Source organism: Canis lupus, chromosome 21 (genome assembly GCF_011100685.1).
Source record: "Canis lupus familiaris isolate Mischka breed German Shepherd chromosome 21, alternate assembly UU_Cfam_GSD_1.0, whole genome shotgun sequence".
Taxonomy (NCBI): domain Eukaryota; kingdom Metazoa; phylum Chordata; class Mammalia; order Carnivora; family Canidae; genus Canis; species Canis lupus.
The window spans coordinates 43,337,139-43,355,110 of record NC_049242.1 but is presented as its reverse complement, the minus strand read 5'-3'; the positions used below and the strand labels follow the sequence as shown (position 1 = coordinate 43,355,110).

At 42.0% G+C, this 17,972-nt stretch overlaps 1 protein-coding gene across 2 annotated transcripts in view; it reads right to left on the bottom strand.

Annotated features, from left to right (window-relative positions):
* The window catches only part of NELL1 (neural EGFL like 1), an 822,581-nt gene that overhangs the window by 798,969 nt on the left and 5,640 nt on the right, over positions 1–17,972 (bottom strand). For both annotated transcript variants that reach the window (XM_038569260.1, XM_038569261.1), the window contains exon 2: positions 15,247–15,375. In XM_038569260.1, the coding sequence (XP_038425188.1) occupies positions 15,247–15,375 (129 nt within the window). The remainder of the gene's footprint in view (positions 1–15,246; positions 15,376–17,972) is intronic.

Genomic DNA, 17,972 nt, shown 5'->3' with positions numbered 1-17,972 from the left:
AGCCCATGGGGGCTGAGTTCAGCCTCAAGTTCTAGAATCTGAACAACTGACCAGAACTATAGATTTAAAAAAAAGAAAAAAACAAAGAAAAAAGGCACCAGGCAAAGAAACCCAGTTTGAAGACTAATAATAACATTTTGCAAGAAGACAGAGTTCACAGCTTGAGGATATATTTGCAAGTTTGACACTATTATCCAACAAATAAGACCATGTAATTCATTTCATGGACCACCACGTTTCAGGTAGCTAATGGCTTTCTTTTTGGGGGAGGGGGGATTGGGTCATGTCAAGTGGGTATCAAGTGGGAGACTTTGAAATACGCAGGAAACCTCCCCATCAAAGTGGAACTTTAAATAGGATTCTCTTCTGCTATTTCTCAAGAAAGGTACTTACTTTAACCCTAGACCAGAGATTCTGAGCCCTGACTACCAATTAGGTTCCCCAGTGGATTTTTTTTATAAGTCTATCAAAGTCTAATGTGGGACCCCTATTAGATCAAATAAATCATAATCTCTATTTTTAAGTATAGTTGACATACAATGTTATATTAGTTTTGAATGTACAACTTAGTGATTCGACAGTTCTCCATGCTATGCTATGTTCACCGGAAGTGGAGTTACCATTTGTCACCATACAAAGTTATCACATATTATTGACTATATTCCCTATGCTGTACTTTTCATCCCATGACTTACTTATTTTGTAAGTGGATCATAATCTCTTAAAGGTTGATCCTCAGCATCACAATTTCTTAAAGTTTCCCAAGTGGTTCTAATATGAAACCAGGGCTGAGGACCACACTGCACCAGATAGAAAGTCCTTTGAGAGCAGGAGCTAAGACTGTCTTCTTCACAGCTGAATCTCTAGCACCTAGTCTTGTGCCTAGCACACTGCTGATGCTCAGTGAAAAAATTAAAAAAGAACACATCTATTAAATAAAGACCAATGACTGAGTAAATGAATCCTGACCCTTATCAGGCCATTCCATCCCCACGTTGATTTTTCCATATATGCTATACACACCATCTCATCTCTTAAAATTCTGAAAGTTTTTCTCCAGAACTATGCTGTCCAATATAGTCACCACTAACCATATATGGCACTTAACTTGAAAATGCTCAAAATTAAATAAAATTTAAAATTCAGTTTCTCAGTTACATAGCCATAATTTGGGTGCTCAATAGCCACATATGGCTTGTGGCTATGGCACTGGGCAGTGCAGATACAGAACATTTCCATCATCGCATAAAGTTCTACTGGACAATGCTATTCTGAAAGAACCAATTCCATTTTTTAAAGATTTTATTTATTTATTCATGAGAGATACAGAGAGGCAGAGACACAGGCAAAGGGAGAAGCGGGCTCCACGCAGGGAGCCTGAATCAGGACTGATCCCAGGACTCTGGCATCACCATCTGAGCCAAAAACAGACATTCAATCACTGAGCCACCCAGGTGCCCCTCCCAATTCCATTTTGAAGAGCTGCAAGTGACCTTGGTGATTTAATCCAGCCCTCTCCCTTGATAGAGAGTAATAAAATCTAATGGCAATGAACATAAGGACATAAACATGAATCCAAAAAACCAACCGCAAAGATCAAGAAGGGGGAACTGAGAGGTCAGCAGTTGTAAGTGAAAATAACAAACAAACAAATGCCTTGAGGTCTTGGCCGACAAGAAGTTACAGTGGAAGCACCGTGTTCAGCTCAAGACATCAAGCATCATTAGGAACACAGACAAACAGCCAGGTATTCAAACGAGAAAAAAAAACAATGCGGGAATTCAAAATGTTGTCCCACTGCTCAAGTAATCAAGCAAAAATGTTTAGCCTGAGGAAAGTAAGGATGGAAGAGAAGACCTTAGCTGCCTGCAAATCTCTGAGAAGCTCTCTCATGGGAAGGGAGTATAGACTTACTTAGTGGTCGCAGGTGCCTCGACCTGAGCAAATCTTTCTTGAGTGCCAGCTCTAAGTGCCAGGCATTGGCACTGTGCCGTGTACTGATTTAGAACAGAAAACAAGTAGAGACACAGAGTGATCTGATAGACTAAGAGACAGAGTTAAAGGAAACAAAAAGAACTGCATCATTTCAATTTACGGTGAGAACTCTGAAGGACCAAACACCAGGAAGTGGTGACTGATGACAAAACAGGGGACCCTCACAGGTAAGGAGGTAGGAGAAGGCCTCATTAAGAGAGTGACATTTAAGAGTAATAGCCAGGTATAGAAAGTACAGGAACAAGGCCTTCCAGGCCTTTTGCAAGGAGAAATGATGGCAAGGGTCAGGGAAACCCTTAGTGCGCTCATGGAACCAAAAGGTGGCCAATATGACTAGAGTGATTCAGGTGGGAGCAACAGAAGGGCATAGCATGAAGCCAAAATTTGTCTTCCTTTAAATTATTTCTGACAGAGTAGCCCAAAAATAATGTGAGCTGCCTCATGATATAGTGTTATCTCCATCATTGGAGGTAACCAACCACAGGACTGGACTAATGGTTTGTTGGACAATTAAGGATACCCTTAAAGAATCCTCTCTATGGAAAGGTACATATATTAAGAATTTAAGACCATGGGCAAGGAGGCATGCACAAAAATGCACACTGAAATACTGTTTGTCAGAAATCGGAACCAAGCCAAGGTTCCATCAATAGGCAAAGGGATGAATGCACTGAGGTGTTCTGCAGCAGTTCAAACTAATGAACTAGATCTTTATGTCCTCGAAAGGATAATGGTGAGTGACATAAGTTTCAAAAAGAAACATACTGCGTGATGCCAATTATATAATTTTTAACCACACAAAGTAGTAGTTACCATTCACTGAATGTTTACTAAGAGCCCAATAAATTCTAACACATTATATGAATCAACTCACTTAATCGAGAGAACAATCCTGTGAGATAGATGCTTTATTATCCCTGAATCACACATGGGGAAAAAAATAAGCTAAAGAGAAGTGAATGAACTTGCCCAAAATTACGCAGCTAGAAAGAGTCAGAGCTGGGATTTCAATCTAAGCAGTCTGGTCCCAAGGCTCTACATTGGGCCACGATACATGCCCTCCCTATTATATTTCTTGTATATGGACACATAAATGTGGTTGTACACACACAGGTGCACACACATCCACACATACTGCGTATTCAGCAACTCTGTAAGGACGGCCTTCAGGGAGGCTGAGAGAAGAAAGGAACTGCAAGGAGAACATAGAGACTTGAACTTATTCTGTAATTGTTTATAAGACTGTAAGCAAATATGACAAAATGTTAGCATTTGCTGATTCTGGGGGACAGTGACAGCATTGCTGCTTAAGTTATCCTTTTGGGCTTATACGTATTTTTCTTTTGTTTTGTGGAATAACTCCTTGTCAAATTTTAAAAATTGTATGACTTTAAAGACTGAAGGCTCAGAGAAGTTAATAGACCCAGCAGTCAAGTGAAAGAGCCATCCTAGAACCTGTTTCCCCAAGCACATGGTCCTATTTCTACTCTGCAACGCCGTCCTGCCAGGCATTATGTCCGCCTTATTTTTTAACACGATGTAAAAGCAGGAGGACTGAGCCAGCCCAGCGCATCAGTACATCTTGGCTCCACTTCATGCACTGGCTGCATCCATGAAAAGTTGTATTTAAATAAAATATTTGCATATCAAATCTTGTTTTTCCACTGATTTACATTCTAATTTTGGAGTTGTGTTCCCACACTAAAGAATTTAGTCCCAATATGTTAAAATAAATTCCAATTAGGAATCACAGCATTCATCAAAGAGCACTGCAATCAATGCTCATCTAATTCTCCCACAATGCTCTCTCAAGAAAACCCTGGTCAAGAGGCCACAGAGACTACATTTTAAACAGACACATATTAAAGTACAGCCTCATGGTTAATTCTGATTTTCGTGCATGTTTTCTATGGGCTTCCAAACAGATTACCAGGTATTCATCAGCAGGTATTCAGCAGGCCCCTCCAAATGAAAGAATCATAACATTCTATTAATGGAATTCACCAACTGATAACACAACCATCTGCCCCAGTTGATTTACAATACCTGCCAAGAGATATTTTGGCAGATGTCCTTTGGTTTCTCTTAAGAGAAGCTGTATCTTTATCACATTGCACTTATTTATTCATTCCTGCTCTCATGCATTAGGGGAAAAAAAGCAGGAGGTGGAGTGGGGCTGAGACACAGACTCTGCAGGTGTAGACTCGCGAGTTCAAATCCTATGTCTGTCACTATTGATAATATGAGTTCCTAGAACTTTCTAGATCTTGTTTCTTTATCTGTATGATAGATATGAAAAATAGTACAACAGTATGAGTGCTGGAAGAAGGATTAAAAAGAAACTTTAGGAGTTGATGGGCAGCCCGGGTGGCTCAGTGGTTTAGCGCCGCCTTCAGCCCAGGGCGTGATCCTGGAGACCCGGGATGGAGTTCCCTGTCGGGCTCCCTGCATGGAGCCTGCTTCTCCCTCTGCCTGTGTCTCTGCCTCTCTCTCTCTCTCTCTCTCTCTCTCTCTCTTTATCTCTCATGAATAAATAAATAAAATCTTGAAAAAAAAAAAACTTTAGAAGTTGAGATAATCCTCCTTTAAAAAAAAATCCAGTTCAGATAACAGTTATCCATCCTCATTAGGAATTAAGTACAGTAGGTAACTGCAAATACTCTTTGGAAGAAAGTAAAACAGAAATAGTTTCCTGAATTTAAATGCATAAATTGAGGGCACCTGGGTGGCTCAGTCAGTTAAGCATCTGCCTTCAGCTCACGTCAGCTCACGTCATGATCCCAAAGTCCTAGGATCAAGTCGCAAAGGCTAGTTGTCCCTCTCCCTCGTCCTCTACCCCTCCCCCCGGCTTCATGCTCTCAGTCTCTCTCAAATAAAAAAATAAAATCTTTTTTAAAATGCATAAATTGTTTAAAGTTATCTGAACTTAAAAAAATAAAGATATCTGAACTTACTTTATACTTATTTGCTTATTGTCTGTTTCCCTGTAAGAGCCAGACTTTGATTGGCTTACTGCTATATTCCTTATACTTGAAAGTGCCTAGCACATAGTAGTAGGGACCTGCTAAATATTTAACGAAAAAATGTATACTTGCTGAACTCTTACTAATAATAATAAGTGATGTTTAATTTTCTATTGCTTACAATGAATTTATATTATTTAAATTAACCCTTAAAAATACCTTCTATTGTAGACATTCCCACTATTACCCAATGTCCTGAGAGGAAAAACATTCCAAGAGGTAAAGTAATTTACCCAAGGTCAGTACGTTAGTATGGAATTGGTACATATACATAATAGTTTCTAAAAGAATTATTCTCTTTTTACATTCTCTGCTGTTTCTCTCCACCTCTGCTCTCCTCAATGTATTATTTGATGGGAAAGGGGGCATGACTGAGAAAATAGGTTTTAGCGCAGATGTTAGAAATGTGCATACTTGGGAAATTATTTTCTCTACAATATACATTTAGTCACACAGCCAGTGAATGATTTTCCAGAATATGCAGTGCAGGTGTTAATTTTCCCAGAGAGGAACTTCAAAACTCACCCCACTCCCACAGCTTGCTTGAGTTTTATTTTGGCAAGAGCAAAAAAAATACCTATATTTGGGAGATGCTGGTATGTGAATTGACTCACTCCACTAACTGATTAAATGCAAAGTTCTACTAAATCACTCCACTCAAAGTGAGGTTGACTTGTAAATGCTCCCAGAGGTAATTAGTGACTAGGCGCATCCAATCAACAGAAAAAACAATTCAGACTTGGGCAATAGTGGGTGGCAGGAAATGTGGAAGATCAACATTAAACAAACCCTTTGGGTAACTCCATCTTGCTCAGATTTTCTAAGCATTCAGAGCTATAACTCAAGCTTCAAGTACTGTTTCGTGAAAATGATTACACAAGAGCAGTGTTCCTATGACCTAGAAACTATATATTTAATTCTTGTCCATTTCTCAGGGGCTGCTTCAGGTGCCACCTCCTCTAAGAAGCCTTCCCTGAGTCATCCAGTGAGAACTTTTCCTTCAACATACTCGGGACTTTATAATACACGACAAAGCCAGTTCTCTTCCCCTCTACGTCAGAGTGTCTAAGGGCATTCTGTGTTTATCCTTCTAGGCTATAACCTCACTGGGGTCAAGATCTTTGCCTTATTCATCTGTGTCTCCCACAACTTTTAGCATAAATTCTAGAATGCCATAGGTACCGGAAGCCTCAATCTTCCTGAAGTATCCCACATTAGCCTTTGTTCTATTTTGTCACGTAAAACATGCTACTTGAAAGATACTATTATTTTTTTCCTTTAGAAACTTCTAAAATAGAACTCCTGAAAGGTAGCATTTTACTGGCATAAGGGGAAAAAAAGCAACACATTAAAGAATCTGTGCTCATGCATATTCTAATTCACTTTTATAAATGAGACACCAATGGACAGATACATCCTCCCAACTACTTAACACCAAGACACTGTCAATCAGGGAGAAGTACAGTTCCAAACCCTCAGATCTTCCCTGAGTCCCTTTCAAGGCAATGCAGAGATTTTCCAAAATGATTTTTGAAAATCTAAAGCTGGTATTTAGGATGCTTTTCAGCTTAGACAAGATCTATGCCAGTCTCACATCGCCATTCATTCTCTCTGCCCCAGCCCCAGCTCCTAATAAAATATAATTTGTTTCAAGTAAGAAGTGAATAAAAATCTTACTTGTTCAATTCTCTGTACTATACAAGGAGAGCAGTGACAAAGACAACCTTAAAAGGCTGGCTAGCTCCAAAATAAAACTTATCAGGCTTTGGAGTTGGTAGTCCAGGAGTGTTTCCACTTAAGTAAGCTTTCTACTTAAATTCATCGATATTATTAATAGGCTAGCATTGAAATGAAGGTCTTCACTCCTTTAACATACATCGACTCAGAACTGGACTTAGGATAGTAAAATAGGAGAAGGAATAAAAACAAATGAAGGAAAGAATAATGATTTTTTTTTTACCCTTTACGCTTTTTAGAGTACCTTTTCATGCACTGTCATTTAATTCTTATGCCCAGTCTGTGCATTCTTCCCATTTCCAGATGAGGAATCTGACACTTGAGAACATTAAGTGGCATATCCACTGGCACCCCTAAGTGCTCCCTCAAGATAATTTCATTTACTTATTGATAAAATGGGGCAATCAAAGTACTTACCTTAGGTGGTTGTAGGGAAGATGATATAACTATATTACATTTAAAGTCTTGAACCTTAATTTTCACCCCCATCCCCAATCCTCTGCTTTTCCCACCATCCCATCTACCTCTACAGGTTGAAATATGACACTAATAACACACAAGACAGATCATACACATAGGGGAAGAAGGCCAAAGTTATACCCTATTATTTAAAAATGTATGAACTCACATCTAATGCAAGTTCACCATGTACTGAATACAGGTATGGCACTTTATATATAATTTACTTCATCTTCACTACAACCAAATATAGCAGATACTACTGTTGTATCAATGAGTAAATGGAAGTACCCTGAGACAGTGAGCTTAAGTACCTTGCTAGTTGCTATCATGTATTAATACTGAAAGATAGGCTTTTGTAGCTTGCCCATATTAAATGCAGTATGGTAAAACAGTAAAATCTCAGAGCCTCCCTAGACCTGCACAGTTCAATAGAGGAACTCCTAGCCACATACAGCAATTGAGCACTTGAAATGGCTAGTATGGGCGAGGAAATAAATTTTTAATTTTTAATTCTAATTAATCTGAATTGAAATTTAAAATGAATATTCAATGAAACAGCAGTTTTTAAGACACTGGATATCAGTCACTGAAGGGCAGCAATCCTTGAGAAACAGAAAACAGGGGCAGCCTGGGTGGCTCAGTGGTTTAGTGCCACCTTCGGTCCAGGGCCTGATCCTGGAGACCGGGGATTGAGTCCCATGTCAGGCTTCCTGCATGAAGCCTGCTTCTCCCTCTGCCTGTGTCTCTGCCTCTCTCTCTGTGTGTGTCTCTCGTGAATGAATAAATAAAATCTTAAAAAAAGAGAGAGAAATGGAAAACAATAGAAAGGAGCCCTACAATTACCCAAGCTACTGCTCTAAAAGAGAGGTCCCAAGCTATGTCAGAGGAAGAACTCAGGCAGAGCCCAGCAACCTCCCTGGGCTAGATGAGGAAGCAGAGAGTGAGGGGGAGACCAAGGCACTTAGATTTCACAGGTCAGTATACATGAGAGGAGACAACAGCAGAGAGAAAAACATACAGATCTCTCTCAAGATCAGTACCCAGTGAATTACAGGCATATGAGAAAACTACCCAAAATCAAAGAACCAACACCCAAAAGGTAACAGTGCTCAACATACATACAGTTCTGAGAATACTACCTATTCCCCACTTAAGCTGAAATCTCTCACATTTCATAGGGAATTGGGTAGAGCACACCAAAGGTCTTGCCTCAGTGATGGGAAATAATTAGCTTTACTCTAGCTATTAGCACTAGCACTGCTTTGGGCTAAGAAACCTTAAATGTAGGATCCAAAGAGATCAAATGGTTTCCCAGTAACTTAACTGTGTCCTAGAAAAATACCATGAATATTTATAAGAATACAAAAATAGCCAGCACTAAACAAGGTAAAATGACAATGTCTGGCATTCAATCAAAAATTACCAGGTATGTAACAAAGTAGTGAAGAGGAGAAAAATTAATCAATCAAAATTAACCCAGCACTGATACAAATACTAGAATTAGTGGTCAAGGACATTAAAACAATTATTGTGGGACATCTGGGTGGCTCAGCAGTTGGGCGGTTGCCTTTGTCTCAGGTCATGATCCCGGGATCTGGGATTAAGTACTGCATCGGGCTCCTGTGGGAAGCCTGCTTCTCGCTCTGCCTGTGGTGCACTCTCTCTCCATCTCTCATGAATTAATGAATAAATCTTTAAAAAAATAAAAAATAAAAAAATAAAACAAGTATTGTAACTGTGTTCCATCTATTCAAAGAGTTAAATGGAGACATGGAATATTTTTTAAAGAGTCAAAACTAAATTTACAGAGATAAAACCATAATAAGTGATTTTGTAAAAAAAAAAAAAATACTAAATGATACTAATAGCAGACACTACAGAAGAAAGGTTCAGTGAACTTGAAAGTATGGCAATAGAAACTATCAAAAATAATACAGAGATAAAAGTGAACTATAATTTTTGAAATGAACAGAGTATCAGTAAACTGTGGAACAACTTTAAGCTGCCTAACATATACGTAATTGGAATCCCTAAAGAAGAGAGATGGGGCAGGAAAAATATTTAAAGACATAATGGCCAATTTTTTTTTCAAATTTGATGAAGTGCAAGAGAGCTCACACAGAAAAAAAAAAAAAAAAACATAAAGAACACCACACTGAAGTACATCATAACCAAATTGCTCAAAATCAATGACAAAGTGAGTTTTAAAATCAGAAGACAGAAAATTACCTACAAAGGAACAAAGACAGAGTGACATAGATTCCTGGTTGGAAACAATGCAAGTGAGAAGACAGTGAATCAATATCTTTAAAGTACTGAAAGAAAAAGAATGGTCAACCCAGTATTCTACACCCAGCAAAAATATCATTCAAAAATGAAAACAAAATACTTTTTCAGACATACAAAATCCAAAAGAATTTATCACTTGCACTATAAGAAATGTTAAAGGAGGGGACGCCTGGGTGCCTCAGTGGTTGAGCATCTGCCTTTGGCTCAGGTCGTGATCTCGGGGTCCCAGGATCAAGTCCCACATCAGGCTTCCTGCATGGAGCCTGTGCCTCTGCCATTCTCTCTGTATGTCTCTCATGAATAAACAAATAAAATCTTTAAAAAAAAATGTTAAAGGAAGTCCCTCAGACAGGATGAAAACAATACCAGATGGAAATAAGAATCCACACAAGGGACTAAAAAACATAGAAAATAGTAATTACATGGTTAAATATGTGATTGATTTTCTTGTTATCCAAATCTGTTCAAAAGATAACTAATTAAATAAAAAAAAAAAACAATTCCATATGGGAAGTAAAATGTGTGACGACCGATCAATGACCAGGAGAAAAGAAGTAAACTATGGAAATGTTCTTATAATATACATGACATTGTATATCTCACTGAAAGGTAGACTGTAATAATTAATGATGTATACTAGAAAGTCTAAAGCAACCACTAAAACAATGAAACAGAGTTATAGCTAATAAGCCAGCAAAGGAAATTAAATGGAATAATCTTTAAAACTTCAATTAATCCAAAAGAAGCCAAAAAGTGGGGGGAAATGGAAGAAAAAAATACATGGGAAAGTAGAAAACAAATAGCAAACAGATATACTTAAATATAAACATGTCAATAATGACATTAAATATAAATGGTCTAAATACCTGTAAAGACTCGAGAAGGAACACAGCTCTGCTGACACCTTGATTTTAGCCCCCTAAAATTCATTTTTGACTTCTTATCTCCAGAACTATAAGCTAATAAATTTGTCTTGTTTCAAGCTACTAAATTTATGGCAATCTGTTACAGCAACAACTGTGGCAGTGATGGCACCAGGAAGTGGGATGCTACTGTAACAAATAACTAAAACTGCAGAAGTGGTTCTGGCACTGAATAATGAGCAGAGGCTAAAAAAATTGAGGGGAGCACAGAGAAACCCTAGATTGCCATGAACAGACCAGGATGGAAATATGAATGTTAAAGACTCTGCAGAGAAAAAATCTATATTATCGTAGGGAGTACTTAAATCACCGTGAACAGACCATTAGAAACATGAACATTAAAAATGCTGCTGATGGGCAGCCCCAGGGGCTTAGCGGTTTAGCGCCGCCTTCAGCCCAGAGTGTGATCCTAGAGACTTGGGATCGAGTCCCATGTCGGGCTCCCTGCATGGAGCCTGCTTCTCCCTCTGCCCGTGTCTCTAACTCTCTCTTTCTCTCTCTCTTTGTGTGTCTCTAATAAATAAATTTTAAATCTAATAAATAAATAAATAAATAAATAAATAGCTGCTGGTTGGGGCACCTGGGGGCTCAGCAGTTGAGCGTCTGCCTTCGGCTCAGGGCGTGATCCCAGGGTTCTGGGATCAAGTCCCACATTGGGCTCCCCACAGGGAGCCTGCTTCTCCCTCTACCTGTGTCTCTGCCTCTCTCTCTGTGTCTCTTATAAATAAATAAATAAAATTTCTTTTAAAAAAATGCTTCTGGTAAGGGCTAAAAAGGAAATGGAACCGGAAGACACAGGGTCCTTGTTACGTGGAAGCAGAAAGCTTAGCTGACTTGTGTCCTAGAGTAATACGGAAAGCAAAACTTGTAACAGATGAACTTGGACATTTAAGAGATTTCCAAGCCCAAGTGTTGAAGGCATAGTCGGTTTCTCCTTGCTGCTTAGAGCAAAAGATGAGAGGAAAGAGAGAGATGGTTGGGAAGATGAGCTGACAAGCAAAGAAACTAGGCCCTGAGGAATGGAAGAAGTCTCAGCCTACTGGGACCGCAAAAGACAAAAATCATTAGGAGACTCTCTGTCAGGAAATTCTGCTCTGGGGTAAAAACCACAGGTGTAGCTGAACAACTTTTTGCTAGTAGCTCTGAAGGATCAAAAGTTCAATAGATTCAATCACACAGAGGGATCTTTGAGGAGATCAGGTATGTGACTCATGGATGCCACCGGCCATGTCCGCGAGGTGAGGCACCGAGACAGGGCTATCTCAGGAAGATCGGAGGCAGAGCCTCTTGTCCAATGGACAGGAGACCCTAAAGGTTCCTGAAAATGTTATACGAGCAGGAACACTGCCAACTTGGACTGAAAGAGGATGAAATGAGGAAAAGTGACAGACTTTCAAAACTCTACAGGCGGCAACAGGCTGGTAAAACTACTTGACCGCAAACACACACTACTCTGCCAGAAAAAGGAAGAATTACTCGAAGGTATGGGTCGTGGGCCCAGAAGGCAGAGCCAAGGACCACAGGGCACTTTTCCCAGACCCTGAAACTCAGTGAGTTTGCCCTGCTGGATTTCAAAATGTCCTGGGATTGGCAGCCCCTTTCTTCTTCCTATTTCCTTTCTATTAACAGGACTGTCGATCACAGGCATCCTACACCTGCCTCTCCATTGTATTTGGGAAGCAGATGACCTGTTTCCTACTTGCCACGGATCCATAGATGGAGAGTTTTGCCCCAAATGTATGATACTCAGAGTCACAGTCATACCTGATTTAGATTATTTAGATAATCAAATTTGGAATTTTTCAGATGATGAGACTGGATAAGATTTTGGCCTTTGAGCTGATGCCGTAATGGGTTGAGACTTTGGGAGAATATTGAGACAACGTAAATGTATCTTGCGTGTGGGACAGACATGAATCTTGGGGGGGTTTTTTGTTTTGTTTTTAAAGATTTACTTATTTATTTATTTATTCATGAGAGACACAGAGAGGCAGAGACATAGATAGAGGGAAAAGCAGGCTCCCCACAGGGAGCCCGATGCGGGACTTGATCCCCTGACCGGAGATCATGCCCTGAGCCCAAGGCAGACACCCAACCACTGAGCCACCCGGGCATCCCTAGACATGAATCTTTGGCAACTAAAAGGTGTGTGGTGTGGTAAGCAAAGTAAAGGCTCCCCAAAGATGTCTGTGTCCTAATTGCCAGAACTTGTAAATATGTTACCTTACATGGCAAAAGGGATTTTAGCGTGTGATTAAATTACAGATCTTGAGGTGGAAGGATTATGCTGGATTACCCGGGTAGGCCCAATATAATCACAAGGGTTCTTAAGGGAAAGTCCTCCTCTGTCAACCTTTCATAATGAAGTTACTCCTACCATTAAAGAAGCTGAAAATCACTCCCCCTGGCTGGAGCCTGCTAGACAGCCCAGAGGTAGTTGCCAAAGCAAAGGACACACAAACTAACAGAGTTCTTGCCAAAGGGACACCTGGGTGGCTCAGCAGTGGAGGGTCTCCCTTCAGCTCGGGCATGATATGGGTCCAGGGATCGAGTCCCACATCGGGCTCCCCACAGGGAGCCTGCTTCTCCCTCTGCCTGTGTCTCTGCCTCTCTCTCTGTGTCTCTCATGATAAATAAATAAATAAAATCTTAAAAAAAAAAAAAAAAAAAAAAAAGAAGTCTTACCAAAGAAGCTCACGCTCGTGGATTAACAAGTGACTGAATAGTAGTAAAGCAGGCAACAAGCCTTTCATGGAGCACATCAGACAGAGGAAATTTTAATTCAATTCAACATGTGCATTTGTCACCTACTACATGGCATGCATGGTACTTGGTTCTAGGGATGTAGGGATGTATCTAAACAGAGATGACTTCTGCCTTCATGAAGCATGACCTCTCAACAGGAACTGAGCAGACCTCATACAAGGCAAAAAAAAAAAAAAGAAAAAGGCAATTCCATCTGGATTCTCTTAACCCTGCCCAGAGCTTAGGAACCTCACCAATGCCTTTGTAAGAGTAAATGGAAATTAACACACCCATGCTGTGGTTAGATATCATCATATAATTCCTGTAGATTTATTCTATACCATTAACAAGGCCTAAGTTCTATCTCTCTAGTAAATATGTGAATCTCATCTCTTAATATTGGTCCAGCCATTCTAAAATAATCCTTTTGCTGTCTTCACAAAAGGCTGAGTTACAAGAACGCTGCCAGAAGTTTCCACAGAAGAGTACCCAAACTGCCCGGTGGTCATACCTCATCAGGACACTCCCCTGCAGCAACCTCTGCCAAGGCCCCTGCTGCACTGAGAATGAAGTACGACCACGAACCGGGGGCTACAAATGGGGTAAGAGTTAAATTCGTTAACTAGCATACATGGCCTCCCACCTATGGGAATGGAGACTGGCCATACATCATCAGTGACTCTAAACCCCTGATATCAGCTAGGTATCAGCTCCGCCTACGGGGCCCAATGCAACCCAGCCCCTGCCTGCCTCTCCAGCCCCTCACCACCCTTTCGCTGCACCAGACACCTTTCGATTGGCTTCTGCCTTAGACCTTCATTCATAGTCTCTTCCTTGCCCAGAGTGTTCAGAACTCCCACCCTCCCCTACACCAGGCTTTCTATTCATTTTTCAAGTCTCGGCTGACACATCAATTTTCAGGGTAACCTTTACCTGACGCTCCACCCCGGTGAAATCAGATCGCCCTCTACTACTCTTTATGGCAGCCCACACATCCCCTTCATAGTAAGGACAGCAATCGTGACCCAATCATTCCTTGTGTAATGACTTTCTCTCATCACAGTTTAGAACGGGCTGCACCTATCTTGTTTACTCTTACAGGGAATCCTACTGTGAGCATGTTGCGTGGTACACAGCACAAGTCCCATATTCACAGCTAGTACTTACTGAGGATCTACTTCATGTATCAGACACGGTTTTAACCACTTCATTGGATTAACTCCTCTAATCCCTATAACGGCCCCATGAAGCAGGTACTAGTATTCTAGATGAGGACACAGGCACAGTTAGGCTAAGGGACTGCCCAAAGTCTCAAAGCCAGTAAGTGGTAGTGTTGGAATTTGACCTCAGGCAGCTGAGCTTTTAAGAAGCACGCTACAAGGGATCCCTGAGTGGCTCAGCAGCTTAGCACCTGCCTTCAGCCCAGGGTATGATCCCGGAGTCCCGGGATCGAGTCCCACATCGGGCTCCCTGCATGGAGCCTGCTTCTCCCTCTGCCTGTGTCTCTGCCTCTCTCTCTGTGTGTCCCTCACGAATACATAAATAAAATCTTTAAAAAAAAAAAAAAAAACACACTACACTCCCTTGATTATTTGAGAACCAAGTAAGCTACACTGCAGCCACAAAATACCCTCTGTGCTCATGTTAAATAGGAGAGATAAATATGTGAAAAAGAATAGGTGTAAAAAAAAAAAAGAATAGATGTAGCTATAGTGCAGGTATATAGATAATAGATAATAGTTGAAGACATGTCCTATAAAAATAATATGGCTGGCCAATAGCTTCCAAGAGCTTTGCAACTTCACTGAACTTTAGATCCCCACCAAAACACCCAAGGAAATATTTCATCGCCAAACCAAATATTTCACAACCATGCCTCTAGTGCCCCCCTCCCACCCTCAGAACACCCCTCAATTATCTGAACACTCTTGATATTTCTGAACATACCTTATGACAGTGACACAAGAGAAATAATGGAGACGATCCTCTGACAAACACACACCACATGAACACTCCCCAGACAGATCCTCCTCCCCAAGTTCCGCCTCCATGCAAAGGAGGAAGTGCCTTACCTTGAAACACGTATGCTTTGCTGGCATTGTGCAGTCCAGACACTTGAGTGACTCCAAGGGAGATGTTCACGAGGTCGAGCTCAGTGATAATATCCATCTGCAGGTCAGGGTCCGTCCCAAAGCCCACCACTGGAAAGAAACAAACAGCTGTCTTGGCTTCAAACACAGACTGCAAGCAGCAATACCGAACAGAAATTATTAAGGCCAGGAGTAGCAGGGAATGCAAGGAAGCCAGTAATGAGTCCGTGGAGATGCTACCGTCTGCATTGGAAACGGAGAACAACTCTTTGCTCCACGGCCCCAGTGATATTGTAGGTTCTCTGTCCCCTCCCTCACCCTCACTCCCCACTCATTATGGATTGATGATCCCTTATCCAAAACCCTCAAGGCCAAACGTGTTGCAGATTCAGAACGTATCACATGTTGGAGAGGTAATATGCCCTCTACATTACATTTTAGGTAACACCCTAAAGGACGTCTGAATCAGTACTCCACAATCAAATACAGTATTTCTGATGCAAGAAGGGTGATGCTGTCCTCTAGCTGGCTAAACAAAGACTACACACAGCCTCAGGTCAGTTGAGGTTAAGTTTCACCAGGAAATGAGTCCAACTCAGGGTAGCTTTTGCCATCACTGTGAGTTATGAAGAAACTTTGGGCTTCTGAGCTTTTTCAGATCTGGGCACTGTGGATCAGGACAGTGGCCCGGATCCCACCTCTTCCACCTGACGCAGTTGCAAAACCTGACACCACCATCACCAGTAAGCACCTCTTCATCAGACTCAACCACTGTGATACAGGGGAGGGCAACCCAGAGGGCTCCTGTCCCTGCTGGAGCAGGGTGGCCGAGGGCTAGCCAAGAAAAGGGAAACGACAGATGTATATTCCATCCAAGGGGATTCCTGAACAGAAAGTTAAATTCCCTGACAACCTGGCTGGAGAGCCTGGGCTTAGATGGCCCTATGTAAAAAAAGCAAATGCCTAAGCCTGTCTGTCCCCCAGGAGACAATCTGTGCAGTGACACACTCATGATTGCAAAGGGACTCCCACCGATATGTACTAATAAGGCTAGAGATCACCGTAAGGGACAGTGGGTAAGCCATTCATAAAGGCAGCTGCCATCCACACCGAACATCTCAGTAGCGCGATTCTGATTGCACAGTTGGAAATGTTTTACTCAGCAACAGCTGTCAACCTCTGGCGGATGGTAATGCAGTCGCCGAGGCACGATCTGGAAACCCAACTTGTCCCAGAGACACTGAGTGAATGTTCATCAGGGCATCGGGAGCTATTACAACCTCACCTGTCCCCCCACCTTCCCCCGTTACCCCACAGGTGTGGGGAAGGAAATCTCCCCTCTCCCTACTCTTTTGCTGTGAGGAAAACCGGAGCTGCTATAGCAACAGAAGTTGGGGCCAGGACGGCTCCTTGGAGCTGTCACCTGTCATCACCAAGGCAAAGGGTTAAGCTGAAGGCGCAGTGCAAGAGTTGCATTCTTGGTTTCTGTCAGGGTTTCTCCTTGTCTTCTGACCTAAAGGCTCCGCTTCCCCCCTTCCCAATGCAGCCAGCTATGAGACCAGTTTACTCAAGGACAAGTCTTCCTTCCATTCGTTCTGCATTCATTCATTCCCGCGGTACCTCTTCAACAGGTATTACTGAGTGCTTACAGTGTAGCACACATTGCTGGCCCTGGAGATGTCCTCGTAGAGCATGCATCATGCCTGGGGTACAGCGAAGAGAAGGTAAAAAAATAAATAAGTATATAAGAGAATTTGATATGGCAATAAATGCTATGCAGAAAATAAAACAGAGTAATGGAATACAGAGCAATGTGGGGGGTGGGGGGGCTTTAGAAAGGACAGTCCGGAAAGGTCCCTTTGAGCTGAAAGCTGAATGCCCTCAGGGGCTGGCAGTGGCAAGATGGGGGGGGGGAGTCTGGAGGGGGAGGGACAGCTTTCCCAGGATAGAGAATAGCACACTGTAAGCCAGGAACAGACTCAGCATGTTCAGCATGTCCGGGGAACAGAGAAAAGGCTAGTGTGGCTGGCACAGAATGGGCCGGAGCGAGGGCTAGAAAATGAGGCCGTAGAGGACCCTGCCTTTTGAACCACAGCGAGGAGATGGGTATTATTCTAATTGCAATAGGAAATCGCTGGAGGGCTTCAGGTGTGTGCGGAAGAGGAAGGGGAGGAGGCCATGCCCCTACCTTAGTGGTGATCTCACTGCTCATCCCTCACACACACTCTATTCACATCGAACACCTACTCTGTGCAAGGAAGGACTGAGCCAATGGCTGTTTATCAGCCCGAGGCAGGGCACCAGGAGCCTCTGGCAGAGACTGGTGATGTTTTTCTCCGAGTGAGCTCAGATATCAGCAGTTCTGTGATCACCTTGAAAAGGCAGGAAAAGAACTAATATTTCAGTTTGATCTACAGTGTTGTACACCTATATGGCAGAAATTAAATCATGAGTGATCTCAGAGGACCTCCGGGCTGGTCTTTCTCTGGCTAGGAATTCGGAAAGTGACCTGGGGAACGTGCCCTTAGCTGGACACAAGAAGAGAGTGTGCCTGTAGCCCCAGTGCCTCACACAGGGGCTGACATCCCGCACGCCCTGAATTTAGGACCTAAGTTAATTCACTGCTGAGTGAGTGCCTGCACCATCAGTGCTTTAGGCACAATGACCTGCAAGCGACACGCACATCTAGGGATACCGCAAGATGACAG